This window comes from Ailuropoda melanoleuca, chromosome 12 (assembly GCF_002007445.2).
Source record: "Ailuropoda melanoleuca isolate Jingjing chromosome 12, ASM200744v2, whole genome shotgun sequence".
Lineage (NCBI taxonomy): Eukaryota > Metazoa > Chordata > Mammalia > Carnivora > Ursidae > Ailuropoda > Ailuropoda melanoleuca.
In genome coordinates this window covers 37660482-37676838 of record NC_048229.1, presented here as the reverse complement: position 1 = coordinate 37676838, position 16357 = coordinate 37660482, and the positions used below count along the sequence as shown (strand labels likewise).

Sequence of the window (16357 nt, the reverse complement as noted above, 5' to 3'; positions counted from 1 at the left end):
TCGGCCAATCCCCGCACCTCCCGGCGCACGACGGGACGTGGAGTCTAGGGGCGCGCGGCGGCGCCCGAGGGCGCCCCCGGCCGGACTACACGTCCCAGGGGGCGCCGGGAGGACCACGCGCCCATTGGCTGCTGAGGATACAGGGCGGGGCTGGGCTCGTCCCAGAGCATCCTTTCCTCCTCCCTGAGGGTTCTCCATTCCCATCTCGGGCTCTCCATCCTTCAGGAACCGCGGGCGTGGCAGCAGGTGGTCCCTGGCCAATGGGTCTCCCCAGGGTATGTGGATGACCCCAGGATCTGTGTGTATTCTTGTCTATGCTTGCTGGTCTGGGTGTCTCTTCTGTGTAAGCCAGCGTATAAACAAGCACAGGGGTTAATCACTGCCTTTGTTCACTTATTCAGTGCCTGCCAGGTGCCAGGCACTCTTCTGCATACTGTGGCATACAGCAGTGACCAACAAAGTCGCTGCCCTCAAGGAGCTGACATTTTCATGGAGAAAAACTGATAGGTGATAAAGAAGAAAGCAAATAGACAAAAGCATTTTAGAGAATTATGAATGCTATAAAGTGGCTTCTCTGAGGAGGTGGCATTTGAGCTGAGACCTGAGAAGTTCCAGCCAGGCAATAGGAGGGGAGAGGGAGCGAGCTTTGACAAGTGCAAAGATCAGTAAGAAAGCTGGTGTGACTGGAGCAGAGTGAGTGAGGGGGGAGACAAGGTTGGGGAAAGAGCAAGGACGCAGGTCATGTAGAGCCTTGTAGGACATTAGAAAGAAAATGGATTTTGTTCTAAGTGCAATTAATCATTGGCTCTCTTCTTTTACACACACACACACACACACACACACACACACACAGACACACACACCAAGCCCATCAGCAAATCCTATTATCTCTACATTCACAAAACAGATCCAGGATGCCTCTAGTCTTCTCCCTTCACAGCCTCTACCTGGTACCATTCGCATTGTCTCCTGCCTGGACAGCTCCAGGTCTGTTCTGCCCACGGCCTCCAGAGTGGGCTATCGAAAACACATGGCATCACAATGCTCTCTGGCTCAAAACCTCCAGTGGCTTCTTTCACAATTAGAATAAAATGCAAAATCCTCCCTCAGCCCTCGAGGCCCTGCTTGATCCCCTCCCCAACCCTCATCAGATTTCCGAACTCATCTCCGTCTTTCCTTCCCTTGGCTGACTTTTCTCCAGCCACACTGGCCTCCTCCCTGTTCCTGGAAGATTCCAGTCCCATGTCAGCCACAGGATCTTTGGACTTACTTTTCTCTCTGCCTAGAATGTTCCTCCCCCAGATATCCACATGGCTCCATCCCTCACTTTATCCAGGTTCCTGATTAAATGTCACCTCCTCAGATCCAACCACAGCTAAAATAGCACCCCCCATAACCCTGTCCTCTCAAACGCCTTTTCTTCCAACACGTATCATAGTTTGTCATTGTGTAATAGATCTATTTAGTTGTTTGACTTATTGTCTGTCTCCACCCATTAGAATATAAGCTCTGTGAGGGCAGGCATTGTTGCCCTGTCCACTGCTGTCTTCCCAGTGCCTAGAACAGGGCCTGAAAAGTGGTAGGTACTCAGTAATTATTTGTTGAATAAATGAGTGGATCAACCAGACATTATGCTCCGTGTCTCTCCCCACCGTCTAGCTCTGAGCCATGCAACCAGCAGAACAGAGAGTAAGGTGGGCTCCAGACTGTGCCCTTCCACACACAGACACTTGCACACCCTGAAGGGGATGCTGTATTAAGGAGACTCCGCCCCCCACCCGAGCAGAGGGCTGGAGCCAAAGACAAAGAGAAGGAGAGGTTCACAGGCACCTTCACTCCTTTCTTGAGTATTACGGTCCCCAGCTCTGTGCAGGCATGCTTGACACAGCAGTGCTGGCTCTGCCCTGGGCTCGTAAGCGCACAGCCCGGTGGACTAACAAACCCATCCGCACACAATGACAGCCAAGAGTGGACGAAGCACAAGCAGAAGGGCCAAGGCTGGGACAGGGAAGCACAGGAACAGTGGGAGCCCAGAGGAGGCTCCTGCCCTAGGCCGTGAGTCAGGGAGGGGCTTTTTGGAGGAGATTCCAGGGGAATCCTTTCGAGTCCTGACCCCTTACCCTCTCCAGACATGGGCAATTGTCTGTTCTGACATCTTGGGGGCCTGATGCCCGATCTTGCTGTCACCCAAGTGTTGGGAACGAACACTGATCCTGGAAGTCCCAGCCTTTGGTCACTTCTCCTAAACCTGGAGCCCAAGGATATGGCCAGTAGAGGGCGCTGTGGCCCCAGTCTTTGTCCACACAGGCAGTTCTGAACCCTCAGACCTAGACAGATTCCCTGCTGGCAGTGGGGCCACTAGTGGAGACACTGGTCCACCCACCCTGGGCTCAGACCCTGTCCGGCACCTGGCCACTGGTGTCTGACACCCTATCCCAGAAGTTCTGTAGAATCGCTAGGACACCCTCTGTTCCAGACCCCTGGGGGCTTCACCTGGGCCTCTAAGGGAGACACCTTTGCTAACCTCCCACCCCACATCCCTCTCTTCACCACTAATCTTCAGAGTATACAGCCCTCCCCTAAGCCTCCCTTGGGATGTTCACACATGACCTTCCGAAGTCTGACCAGATGGGGATATTGAAGGACAAAGGGGGTGAGGTCGGGAGTCACGCAATACCACGGCAACAACAATGATGATTAATAAGAATAACAACAGTGATACATACGGTCCCATTGGTGTAGTGCTTCCTGTGTGTCAGGACCTGGACTGGACTTTTTAGGTTCCATATCCCTGAATCATACTGCCCACCCTTAAGAGGCAGGACTGGTCCTCAGCACGACAGCCAACTGAGGCTCAGAGGGAAAATACCTTCACCAAGAGCCCCATCAGGGCAGGGAGAGCTAGCGTTTGAACCCAGGTCTGACTGAGAAGCTAACCTCACCTTTCCACCCTGTGCTACTCTGAGAGGGAGCTTACTCACTTCCCGGGTCAGAATCCACTCAGGTCTTCTGCGAAAATTCCACCCCCCCACAACACCCTGGTCCTAGGGATTCGGGGTCTCTGAAAACAGACCCCAGAATCTATCCTTAGCAAGTCCCCACACCTTTCTAATGACCTCAAGGTATGAGAACCACTGGGTTAGTGTTTGAGGACAAACACAGAAAGAAGAAACAAAATGCTGTTGAAGGGAATGTTACCAAGCACTGGGGTGCAGTGGGGTGGGGGAGTGGGGGTCATATCACAAGCCACAGAGCCAAGAGTGGATGGCGTGGGCTCTGTGGGCCAATGTCCTGTGTTCCCTGTGGCTCTGCAGGAACCTTCTTCATCTTTCCGGAACTTTTGTTTTCTCATCTGCAAAACAGGTGTAATAGTTCCAACTTCCCAGGTGTGTGGGGAGGATGCTGTGGGTCCATGTGAAGCACTTAGAACAGCGCCTGGCACACTTTAGCACGTGATAAATGTGATCCTTACATTGTAAATGCCTGTGGCTGAACACTGACCGTGCACATCACCTGGGCTGAAGGTTTTACATATATAATCCCAACAGCCTAGTGGGATGGGCATGATTCCATCCCCTCCCCACCCCCAGGGGGTGGTCTCTGGTGGGGGATCACAAATAAATCCCAAAGCCAGGACTTGAACTTGGGTGTGCCGACCCCAAAGCAACCTGTGTGCTGCCCGGACAGGCTGGCTATGGGGGGAGTCGTGGTCACTGAGCAGTCTTCCCCCTGCCCGTGCCCAGTCATGTGACCCTCACAACAATCCTGAGACTGAGGACAAGGTCAGACCACATCAGGTGGGGCCTTAAAACCCTGGGGTGAGGAAGCCAGTGGTACATTCTAAGCACGATCTAACACTGTCCTAGAAAGATCCCCATGGTTTCGGGGGGCAGGAGCACAGATAATGGGGAGGCCACGGTGGCTCCGGTGGGAGGAGGGGGCAGAGCAGGGGTGAGGAGGGGATGAGAAGCGACAGAACGTGGCCACTGTGACAAATGACTACAGACTCAGTAGCTAAAGATGACAGAAATGTCTTCTCCTACACTCCTGGAGGCCAGAAGTCTGAAATCAGTATCACTGGGGGTGAAATCAAGGTGTGGACAGGGCCCCCTCCTTCTGGAGGCGCTGGGAGAGCATCGGGTCTGCGCCTCTCCCAGCGTCTGGTGGCTGACCGCTTTCCTTGGCTTGTGACTGCCCGCTCTCCAGCCTTCAAGGCCGGCATCTTCAAATCTTTCTCTGCTCGTCTTCACATCACTTTGTCATCTGTGTGTGTGTCAAATTTCTCTCTGCCTCTCTCCCTCTCTTTTAAAATTTTTATTTTTTTAAGATTTTATTCATTCATTTGAGAGAGAGAGAGAACACAACAGGGAGAGCTGCAGAGGAAGAGGAGAAGCAGGCTTCCCGCTGAGCAGGGAGCCCAACTTGGGGCTCCATCCCAGGACCCTGAGATCATGACCTGAGCCGAAGGCAGTTGCTCAACTGACTGAGCCACCCGAGCGCCCTCTCTTCTTCTCTCTTATAAGGACCCTTATAATTACATTGGACATTCCAGCAGAATCTTCCCCACCTTAAGACCCTTAATCACATTAGCAAAGTCCCTTCTGCCATGTAAGGTAACATAGTCCCAGGTTCTGGGGATTAGAACACAGACATTTTGGGGGCCATTTTCCTGTCTACCACACTACCCTATTGAAAATGGCAATCTTCCCCCTTCCTAGCACTTCCAGTCTCTTTGCTATATTTAATTTTTTCTCTGTTTAATTTTTCCCATAATTCTTGGGGCACCTGGCTGCCTCAGTCAGTAGAGCATGCGACTCTTGATCTTGGGGTTGTGAGTTCTAGCCCCACGCTGGGTGTGGAGATTACTTAAAAATAAAAATCCTTAAAAAAATCTGAAAAAATTTTCCCCATTATCCTTATCACCTTCTAATATATAATTCACTTATTTATGATATTGTTTATTGCCTGTTATGCCCTGATTAAGCTCCTGATGTAACCTGGTCCCTGGAACAGTGACAGCCGTAGAGCAGGTGCTCAGAAATTTCTGTGACTGAATGAATGGATTACTCTCCAGAAGCCTGGCCCCTGATCCACTCCCACCTGTGGTGCATGGGGGCCCTATTTCCCCAGGCCTAGGCTACCCAGTTTATCCAGTTCACTTACCATGCATTACCACATACTTCATCCATGCTTTCTGGTCCGTTCTGTTGGTCAATGCCACTGCTACTCCTGCCAACACTTGTCATCATCCAGCTTTCTAACTTCTGCCTCATGAATAGGTGTTAGCTGATATCTCACTGTTGTTCTGTTTTATTTTTTTAAGATTTTTATTTTTAAGTAATCTCTGCCCCCAACATGGGGCTCAAACTGACAACACCATTCTGCTGACTGAGCCAGCCAGGCTCCCCTCTCGGTGTTGTTTTAATTTGCTTCTTTCAGATTACTATTGATAATTCCTTGCATATTTTCCTACCCGGGATGTTTTTGTTCTGTTTGTTTTTGGTGTGAACTTTTTTTTTTAATTCAAGTATAATTAACATACAGTGTTATATTAGTTTCAAGTATACAACGTAATGATTCAACAATTCTATACATCTCTCAGTACTTAGACATGTGTACTCTTAATCCCTTTTTTTTTTAAATTAAGGGTTTTTGGGGACGCCTGGGTGGCTCAGTCGTTAAGCGTCTGCCTTCGGCTCAAGGCATGATCCTGGCGTTGTGGGATCAAGCCCCGCATCCGGCTCCTCCGCTGGGAGCCTGCTTCTTCCTCTCCCACTCCCCCTGCTTGTGTTTCCTCTCTCTCTGGCTGGCTCTCTCTCTGTGTCAAATAAATAAATAAAATCTTTTTAAAAATTAATAAAATAAATTAATTAAGGGGTTTTGGGGCCCCTGGGTGGCTCAGTCAGTTAAGCGTCTACCTTTGGCTCAGGTCACGATCCCAGGGTCGTGGGATCAAGTCCCGCATTGGGCTCCCTGCTCAGCAGGAAGCCTGCTTCTCCCTCTCCCTCTGCTGCTCCTCCTGCTTGTGTGCTCCCTCTCTCGGTCAAATAAGTAAATAAATAATCTTTTAAAAAATGAACAGGGGCGCCTGGGTGGCACAGCGGTTAAGCATCTGCCTTCGGCTCAGGGCGTGATCCCGGCATTATGGGATCGAGCCCCACATCAGGCTCCTCTGCTATGAGCCTGCTTCTTCCTCTCCCACTCCCCCTGCTTGTGTTCCCTCTCTCGCTGGCTGTCTCTATCTCTGTCAAATAAATAAATAAAATCTTTTTAAAAAATGAATAAATGACGGGTTTCTGTAAGTTTGATTTATTTATGAGAGAGAGAGAGCAAGAGCAGGGAGGAGGGGGGAGGGACAAACGGATTCCCAGATTCCCCACTGAGTGTGGAGCCCGACAAGGGGCTCAGTCCCAGGACCCTGAGATCATGACCTGAGACAAAAGCAGACCGACTAAGCCACCCAGGCGCCCCCCAATTAAGTTTTTAATTTTAATTCCAGTATAGTTAACATACAGTGTTATGGTACTTTCAGGCTATAATCTAGTGATTCAACAATTCTGTACCTTAGTCAGTGCTCATCAAGATCAGCGTAAGGGGTGTTATCTTTTGGCGCTGATTCGCAAGAGTTCCCTGTAGCTTCTGAACTGTCATCATTCATCAGTTGTAGATGTTGTAAATATCATCCCTCATTCTGCCCATTAAACATTTGCTTCATCTATGAGGCTGTTCCTTGCACAGAACTCTTAATTTTGACATGATCAAATTCATCAAATTCTTTCACCTTACGGTTTATCGTCTTGAAGTTTTGTTTCAGAAGTCCTTCCCGTCCTGCCGCGCACCCCCCCCACCCCATAGGTCACTGTTCCTGTGATCACTGGCTGTTTAACCAACTCTGCCACATTTAGTGGCATAAAACAGCATTGTTTATTACATTTATTTCTCATGGTTCTGGGAGTGACAGGGCTCAGCTGAGCACTTCTCACTTGGGGCCTCTCATGCCATTGCAGCCAGATGGCATCTAGGACTGGGGTCCTCTCTCTCCAGGCTTCTTCACACATGTGGGGTTTTTTGTTTGTTTGTTTTTGTTTTGTTTTCTGGCTGTCTGAACACAAAACCCCTCCATGTCTCTGTGTGGCCTCCTCACAACATGGCAGCTGGCTTCCAGGACCAGGCATACCAAGAGAATCCAGCTGAAGCTTTTTCTGACCTAGCCTCTGAAGTCACTGTTATAGGGCACCTGGGTGGCTCAGTTGGTTAAGCGTCTGCCTTCTGCTCAGGTTATGATCCCAGGGTCCTGGGATCGAGCCCTACGTCAGGCTTCCATGCTCAGCAGGGAGCCTGCTTCTGCCCCCCATGGGTGCCCCCCCAATGCATGCACACTCTCTCAAATAAATAAATAAATAAATAAATAAAATCTTCAAAAAAAAGAAGTCACTGTTATGAACTGAATGCTTGTGTGTCCCCCCCAAATTCGTATGTTGAATCCCTAAGCCCCAGTGTGATGGTGCTTGGAGATGGGGCTTTGGGAGGCAATTAGGGTTAGATGAGGTTTGATGGAACTAGTGTCCTCTTAAGAAGACACACCAGAGAGCTTGTTCTCTTTCTTTCTGAGTGTGAGGACACAGCAGGAAGGCAGCCATCTGCAAGCTAGGGAGCCGGTCCTTGCCAGAGCCCAACCATGCTGGCATCCTGATCTCAGATTTCCCAACCTTGAGAACTGTGAGAAAATGCATTTCTTTTTTGTTTGTTTTTAAGTAATCTCTACACCCAATGTGGGGCTCAAACTCACAACCCCAAGATCAAGGGTTGCACGCTCCACCAACTGAGCCTGTCTGGCACCGCCATTCACTCCATACATTCATTCTTCACATTTAGGTCTTGACTTCATCTGGAGTCTATCCTTGTATGTGGTGTGAGGTAAGGATCCATTTTTTTCCCTCTCCATATAGTGAGTCAGTTTTCCTAAAGTGACAATGAACAATAAATCCATCCTTTCCCCCACCGAATGCAAGTGCCACATCCATCATTTTATGTCCCTATACATGCCTGGGTCTGCCTGTGAGCCTGTTCTGTTCCTTCGGTGCAGTCGTCTGTTCTTGCAACACACTATTTTTGTAACTATGGCTTTGCCGTTTGTCTTAATATTTGGTAAAGCACGACCCCCCTTTCCTTTTCAGTGTTGACTTAGCTATCTGTATACTTTTATTCCTCCATATAAATTTGAGAATTGGTTTATCAAGAACTTAAAAAAATCTGGAATTTTTATTAAGATTGTTTAAGTGTATCGGTTAATTTCGAGAGAACTGACATGTAGATAATATTAAGATGTCCTATCCAAGGACATGGATGGTTTCATTTTTTCAGATTACCTTCTATATCCTTTATTGACATTTTACTTTTTATTTTTAATTTTTTAAAAGTAATCTCTGCCAAATGTGGGGCTCGAACTCACTGAGATCAAGAGTTGCATGCTCTACCGACTAAGCCAGCCAGGCGCCCCTAAAGTTATGTCTTAGTTGGTTATTACAGTGTTACTGAGATGATACTGATTTTTGTATATCAGCCATGATTAATCTCTTTGCTAAGGGCCCTCCCGCCTCAGTTGTGAATACCAGTCATATAATTGATGAAAGCCCATTTCTAATATCTGTCATTCTAATTAGCAAAGCCCCTACTGTTGATCAGAGATGGATGAGTGCCTCGTAGCGGCTGCCTTTGTAGCCTGCTCTTTTAATTAAAATCCAGCTGACAACCCTCCCGCTGCCTGCGTAACCAACCTCTGGGGTGCAGTTTTAAACCAACTCACATAGCCACGAGGGGGCACTGAGGACTCACTTAGATACGGGGAGACTCATGGGGTGGAGAGAATGTGGCCACCAGGGGGCACTCTTTGGGGCAAGCACCTACTGTGGGCCAATCGCTGTTTTAGATCTTAGAATTGCCATGCTCAAGGCAGGCAAGGAACTAATATGCTGAAAGTCGGGGAGTGTAGACAGACAATAAAATAAACTAACATTGTATCAGGGTTGGGGCGCCTGGGGTGCGCATTCGGTTGCAAGTCCGACTCTTGGTTTTGCTTCGGGTGGTGATCTCGGGATGAACCCCCCCCCCATTGGACTCCGCACTCAGGGCAGAATCAGCTTAAGATTCTCTCTCTCTCTCTCTCTCTCTCTCTCTCTCTCTCTCGGACGCCTGGGTGGCTCAGTCAGTTAAGCGTCTGCCTTGGGCTCATGATCCCAGGGTCCTGGCATTCAGCCCCTACTCAGTGGGGAGTCTGCTTCTCCCTCTCCCTTTGCGGCTCCCCCTGCTTGTGCTCTCACTGTCTCAAATAAATAAAATCTAAAAAAAAAAAAAAATCCTAGAACAATACCGAGAAATTGATGTTTTAAAATGATGAATTGGAGGAAGGAGAGGGAACGGAGTGGATGGAGACAAAGGTGAGAGGGAAAGACGTCCTGCGGCTGCCAAGGGGGAAACAGCACAGACCCTGGGAGGCAGGGAGCCTGGTGACCAGGCAAGTTGGGGGGCAACAATGCAAGGCTGGCAGGTCGGGTACACTGTGTCCCTTGGGGCTTTGCCACATTAGAGGGCCTGAAAATCAGTGTTCCCAAGGCACATCTCTGCTGGCCAGGGATGATGGCTGGAGGAGCTAATGGTCCAGCTCCTCCCTACAATGATAAGGTTGATAACGATGTTTATTACGTGCCCGGCACTAGTCTGTGATCTCTACATTTAAATCTCCCAGCAACGCCGGGGGTAGGTACTGTTCATATCCTCCTCATTTCACAGATGTGGAAACGGAGGCACAGAAAGGTTAAGTGACTTGTTCAAGATGACACAACTAGGGAGGGGGACAGATGGCATTTGAATCCAGGCAAGAACCCGAGTCCAAGCTCCTACCCACTATGGTATGCTGCTTCCCAGTGCTTTCGTTGTAGCCTCGTTCTCAGTCAAGTTGTATGGCCCTTTGGATAGGCTATCTCAGGAGTGTGAGCAGTCACTAACACTTTAGTATGAATAAGTTAAACCCCCCACCCCGACACTAATGTGTACCAATCACCGCAAAGTGTAGTGTAGCTCAGTAGTTGGGCTCTGGAGTCATATTCCTGGGACTGAAGCCCAGTGCCACTTGCTGTGTGTGACTTTGGGCAACTGATATTACTAAACTGGGCCTCAGTTTCCTCATCTGTAAAGCCCCCATTTTCCAGCTGAGGAAACTGAGAAGCTCAACACATGGCACACCCAGGACCTTAGGACCTGGGTTTTGAGCACATAATCACCACTGCAGAATGAGGAACCAAAAACAGGTTCTGGGAGAGGGAAGTCAGAGTTCCGTAGGCCCAAGAGGATGTTCTGGGAGATGCACGCAGGTGACTGGATGCCGGGAGGGCTATGTCCATTTGTTCTTTGTACACTTGGGTGGAGGGAAGCAGACCCTGGAAGCCTGAGGTCTGCCTGCACAGGGACAGCAAAGCCACCTGCAGGGCTGGACAGACAGGAGTTCTCCCTGCCAGACTGGAGCTCAGACTCCTTGGGATGGCTGCCCGATCCCAGCTGGGCTGCTGGGTGGCACAGGGTACGGATGAGGCCGGGGCCCCAATGTCAGTTGGTAGAGGGAAGATGTGAGGTGTACTTTGTCCTGGTGGCGGGGGTGGGGGGGTGCTCTAGCTCTGGCCCTGCCCCAGTCCTTAGCCCGGCACAGCTCCCCTGCACCCCCATCTCCTGAGTGGACCCAGGCAGGACCACTGCTACAATTAGACCTGCTGTTACTGACATACTGGGGCGCCTGGGTGGCTAAGTCGGTTAAGCGTCTTCCCTCGGCTCAGGTCATGATCCCAAGGTCCTGGGATTGAGCCCCACATCTGGCTTTCCGCTGGGCGGGGAGCTTGCTTCTCCCTCTCCCTCTGCCTGCCGCTCTGCCTACTTGTGCCCTCTTTGTCAAATACATAATCTTTAAAAAAAATACTGAAATACTCCCACAGTTTGGGATGAATAGCTGCCACCCACTTCTGACGCCCTACCCCCTCCCCTGGAGCCCTTCAGGCCTCCCTAGCGCCCAGCCCAGGGGCCTCCCTTATCCAGCTCTGGGGAACTTACCCATCCCGATGGGTGGATGGCCCTGCCAATCTTTGGTATCTTCCCGGCTTAGCCTCAATGTCAATCCCTCCACCCACAAGGTTCAGAGTCCTCAGCTCTGGGTACCCATTTCCCACAAACCCCTATGCATCCTTCAAAGCCATGCCTCAGTGTCACTTTCTTCAGGAAGCCCCCTTGGTTTGTTCATGATGTGTTGTGGCGACACTGGGCACATTTGGTTTTGCGCATCTCCCGTGGTACAAGGACCACAGGCCATCACTCCCACAGGAGCTCTGAATGACACCCACTGGGGCCCTGCTGTCTTGCACTGGGCCAAGGCTAAGGGGGAAGTGAGGACAAGATGAGTCCCGGGAGGGGTGGGGGGGAGCAAGGTCAGCAGAGCCTGTTCTCATGCTCTCTGGCTGAGGAGTGATTCTCCATCTGTCAGACCAGCTGCGGGTGCCAGGAGCAGGGGAGATGCAGCAGGACAGAGGGAGGTGTGTGTGGGGAGCTCGGGAAAGTCCACGGTAATCAGGGAGAGGAAACACAGGCACACCGTGTTGTTACAGAACCATTACATACAACTTACAAACAAACCAGGACGGTGTGGAGGGTAGGGGAGAAGGGAGGGGGCCACGGAGGCAAGGTCAGGGTGGTGCGGTCCTGGCCGAGTCCTGGATGGGGCTCAGGCTGTGGTTCCCGGAGGGGCTGGGCGGGCGGAGGCCGGGCTGCTTGTGGAGGCCTCGTAGCTTCCCCAGCAGCTCCTGGACGAAGTCCTGAGGACGGGGCAGGGGTCCTGAGAACAGGGGGAGGGGAGGGGCTGCCCCTGCCCAGCCCAACCCCTCTGACCTGGGCCCCTACTGCTCCCGCCTCCCCTCTGGGCAGTGAGAGGGCCTGGAGGCAGTTAGGGAGGGGGATCAAAAGGCAGAGATGGGGAAAGAGGGTGGTGGGACAGACAGAGAAAGGGAGAGAGATGGAGAGAAGGAGAGAAAGAAACAGAGACACAGGGAGAGAGAGAGCCACAGACAGGGAGGGGCCAAGACAGAGGCACAGAGACAGATGCAGGGGGAGAGACAAAGGGAGAGACAAAAGGACAGAGAAAGAAACAACCACAGAGAGACAACAAGATGTTTCTCAGGCCAGGAGATCGCCAGGATGGTCCCCAGGGACAGAGGCCTTAGCTCCAGCGGCAGACAGACACACAATGACGTTTGTCCCTCAGGCAGCCCAGAGCTGGTTAGAGAAACATGAATATTTTTCCCTTTTAAAGCAGGGAAGGAAGTGGGAGGGGTTGGGCCGCTGGGCTTCAGGGCCTAGAGGGATATGGGGGGGGTGGGCAGAGGTGGGGAAGGGAATCCCGGGGTGGCAGAAGCAGCCGAAGGGGGGAGAGCTGGGGAGAGGCTGGGCCCCAGGAAGGGCCGCCCAAAGGGGAGGACAGCAGAGGGACCAGCAGAAGCCGGACACAGATGGGGAGCGTCTCAGTGGGAGGAGGTGACGGGCCCTAGTGGCAGATGGGGAGAGAAGAGCTAGGTTGAGGAAGACAAAGACACCACTGGAGACAAGAAAGGGGCTGAGAAACTCAGAGGGCTCCCCCAGAGTTCCTTCTGCCGCCCCTGGGCCAGGCAGCTTCTTCCCTCCTCCCCAAGAACCCCCTTCTCCACCAGGATGCAGGGGCCCAGAGCAGGGAGGAAAAACTCACCTCTGTGGGGTTCCTGCACGACTTCAGGAGTCCCTAAACCCCCCGCCCCCGCCACAAAAAAAGAAACTAGTAAACAACTAGCCCCTAGGCCCCTCCAGCCCCTTCTCTTTCCCAACAAAGCCCCAAGGCAACAAGACAAAAGGAAGTTAGTCTCCAGGGTGGACTTCCCATCTGATCACCAGGGAAAAACATGGCCCGAGGGTCTTACAGAGCAACTGGGGGGAGGGTGGAGTCAAGAAACTCAGCACCAGGATTAGCTCTAAGTCCAGAGAGGGCCAGAAGGTCACTCAGCATTTCCTGCCTCTGGGAGTCCACAGGCCCTAACAGCAAGGACACAGGGAGTCAGCCTGCCTGGCTTTGACTCCCAGAGCTGCTCCTTCTGAGCTGTGACCCAGGGACAGTGATTAAATCATTTTCCTCATCTGGAAGGTGGAGAGCATAAACCCTTCATAGAATTTGTGAGGATTAAATGAGTTAAGTGGAAAGCAAGTGAAACAGTGCCTGGCACATAGTAAGTGCTCAATCAACATGTTGACTATTGTGATTTTTAGGAAGGTGCAAGGTGGGGGGAGGGCAGCTTTCCCTTTCACCTACCTGGATTTTCCGGCTTCTGTCCTCTTCGCTCTCTAATTCCAACAATTCGTCAATGTTGACCTCATCAGGCATGTCTGCCTCCTAAGGCAGGGAGGGAGGGGTGGTCAGGGTCCCTTGCCCGTCCCTCCCTCGCCTTTGTCCAGGCCTCTGGAGAAGCCCCACCAGCACCAGGGCCCAGCTGGCGGGTTCTGGAGCAACAATGTGGCAGTCAGGGACAGCACCGCCAAGGCGGGACATCTGGGTGTTGGGGGGAGGGGTGACAGATGGGTTGACACAGGCCCAGGGGCTTGTACCAGCTCAGATGCTGGGGGGGCCCCAAAGCCCCGAGAGCCTTGGGGCTGGCACAGGTCTCTCTCCTTGGCCCCAGTTCCCATAGAGGGAAACAGGCCTTGTCGAGTCTTGGAATGTCAGATTCTGAGATTCAGGAGAGGGGCTGGCTCTGCCCTTTCAAGGAAAAGTCTAAGCACTAGGTGTGGGGGAAGGGTGCAGGCCGGCCAGAGCCTGCTGGTGGAGGCCCCTTGCCTAGAAGGACCAGAAGGGAGGGTAGGGCTCAGGCCCGCCCCCAGGGCCAAGAGTGCACCCTGGTCATCCAGAGAGATGACCACCAACGCCCCGGGGAGTGGGTGGGTGGGATGAGCCAGGAGCCCAACTTTGCGTGGCCCAGAGGGGGATTCCTCGTATAGCCTGTTGGGGCAAAAAGCCAAATGCAGGCTGGCTCATTATCCCTGCGGGGGACAGAATCCAGCTGTCAAATCAAGAGGTCCCTGAGGTTAAAGATTTTTTTTCCTCCCCCACCCAAAGTCCTTTCTGACTTCATTGTGGGCCTCAGGGCTGGGTGGTCTCGGCTTTGGGTGCGGAGAAGGGGGTTCAGCAAAGGCATGGAGAGTCTCTAAGTGGGTCACACGCCTGTGTGAGGCTCTGCGTGTGAGCCAGAGGCCGAGGCCAAGGGGCCAGGGCCAGCATGAGAGTGCAGAGGTATGGGGCGTCATGGGCGTGGACGGCACGGTGGCCTACATTCGGAGGACTGCAAGGCGTGTGGCTCTGGTTTAGCTGTGTCTGTCCCACTGTCATGTGTCATGGCAGCTATAATGCCCACCAGCGGAGGACGACCTTAGAGGATGCCACCTACCAATGGCTACTGGACTTCTTTCTCCACCTATTGGAGCCTCCCCGTGTGCCTGACAACAGCGGGGCCTTGTGTTGCCGTGAGGCGCCCGGCCTTCTGTCACCTTCGAGTTGTGCCCAGGAGCATTTGTGCATCCTGTCCATCCGATGACACCACCACCACATCCCTGGATTGTGTTTCGTGTGTGGTGCAGTGTGACTTCAAGAAGACTCAAGCGGAAGGTGTGAAATGTGTGTCCATGGCCTCTGCGTCCCCACGCGAGGCTGTGCTCATGCCCTGTGTGCCCACAGACGGCTGTAGTCTCTGCCACGCGAGGCCTGTGTGTCCCTACGGCTTGTGCGGCTTGCTGTCTGCGTGTAGCTAGCATTTGTTTTTTCTGTGAGCCGGGGTAGTTTCTGTCATTGTGTTTGCATGTGGTTCTTGCTTTTGCTTTTAGGAGGCAACGGACGGCTGTTATGTGAATCATTCCGTGTCCCAGGGGAGTTGCAGCTCGCGCGGTGTGTGCCTTGCTCCACTGCGTGTCTCTGAGGAGCTGCAACCGGAGTCCTTTTGTGTGGGTGCCGTTGTGCCGGGTGTCTGCATAGGGCTGTGGCCTGAGCTATTGTGTCTGGGGCTGCTGGTGTGTAGGTGACCACAGCCTGTGTCGCAGTGGCTCTGACCATTCGCTGTGCACATCTGGGAATGCTGTTGCTTCCTTTGCTGTGCGTCTCTGGGTCTCACTATCTTCCCGGTCACTTCACCGTATCTAAGTTTGGCTTTAAGACATGCCCCTCCCCCAACCTCTGTCCAGATACTGCCGCTCAAGCTTCCCAGTTGTTGTGCCTCCGAGCCCCCCATATGCCCAACCGCTATGCACAACCATCTCGGGAGACCCAAGTGTGTGTCTGGGTCCACAAGCGAAGAGCCATGGAGGGGAGTCGGCAAGGGCCAACGAGTCCTACGAATGCCTGGTCCCGGGGCGCACGTTCTCTTGGGTGACTGAGGCCAGCACAAGCAACCAGAGACCCCAAGGGCGCAGGGTGTCCGGGCCCGGGGTCTGTCGGTCCGAGACCCCCCCTTTCTCCCCCGTACCCCTCCCTGCCTCACCCTGCCGCGGTACAGCTCCTCCAGGCGCCCGTCGATCCACTTCTCCACGTCCAGCCGCCGCTGCAGCTCCCGCCGGTCGTACTTGACGGTGACACGCGCGTGTCGTTTCTGTAGCCCCCCGGGGCTGCCCCCCGGGCCGCGAGCCCGAGACGGAGACTGCAGCTTGCTCAGCACCCGCTTGCCCAGCCGCTGAGCTGCCATCGCGATCCCGGTCCCGGCCCCCGCGCCGCGCTGTGCTGCTTTGCCGCGAGCCCAGGGGGCCTCTTACGGGCCGGGGCGGGGCCGGCCGGGGGCGGGGGCTCGGGCTCGCCCCGGGGCCAGCTCCGCCCCAAGCGCCCAGGCCTCAGTTTCCCCGCCGGCAGCGCAGGGACTCGTCGCTGCACAGCCTAAAGCCCGCAGCGGTGCCCAGTCCAGGTCTGCGCGCGGTCGGGGAGTCCCAGGCCGGGGCCGGGCGGCTGGGGCTCCCGGGGCCTGGATCCCGGGGGGCGGGGTCCCGGGACAGGCTCTTGGGGACCGGGCCTGTCTGCGCCCCCTGGCGGCTGTAAGGGACAGTGCAGGAGCCCCCGTGCCACCTTTCTCTGCAAGGGAAGATCCAGCAGGAGTATTCACAGTACATCATTTGCTCGTTCTTTCATTAATTCACTCATCCACGTAGACTTTTTCATTTATTCACTCACTCTATTCAACAAATATGTATTCGTTTGACATCACGACATCTGTTAGCCTCTCTCTTATATCAGACTCCTCAAGCAGGGTAGCATCCAGACGGTCCTCTC

At 53.1% G+C, this 16357-nt stretch overlaps 1 protein-coding gene across 2 annotated transcripts; it reads right to left on the bottom strand.

Annotated features, from left to right (window-relative positions):
- Positions 1-11634: 11634 nt before the first annotated feature.
- Positions 11635-16041, bottom strand: PPP1R14A (protein phosphatase 1 regulatory inhibitor subunit 14A). 2 transcript variants are annotated; one of them, XM_034638789.1, is made up of 4 exons: positions 15582-16030; positions 13370-13450; positions 12776-12808; positions 11635-11852 (listed from the first exon to the last, which is right to left on the bottom strand). In XM_034638789.1, exons 1-4 carry the CDS (start codon positions 15780-15782, stop codon positions 11724-11726), a joined length of 444 nt encoding a protein of 147 aa, XP_034494680.1. In that variant the 5' UTR covers positions 15783-16030; the 3' UTR covers positions 11635-11723. The 2 variants fall into 2 exon arrangements, with proteins under 2 accessions (XP_034494680.1, XP_034494681.1); XM_034638790.1 differs by lacking the exon at positions 12776-12808 and having other exon boundaries at positions 15582-16041.
- Between the last annotated feature and the right edge of the window lie 316 nt (positions 16042-16357).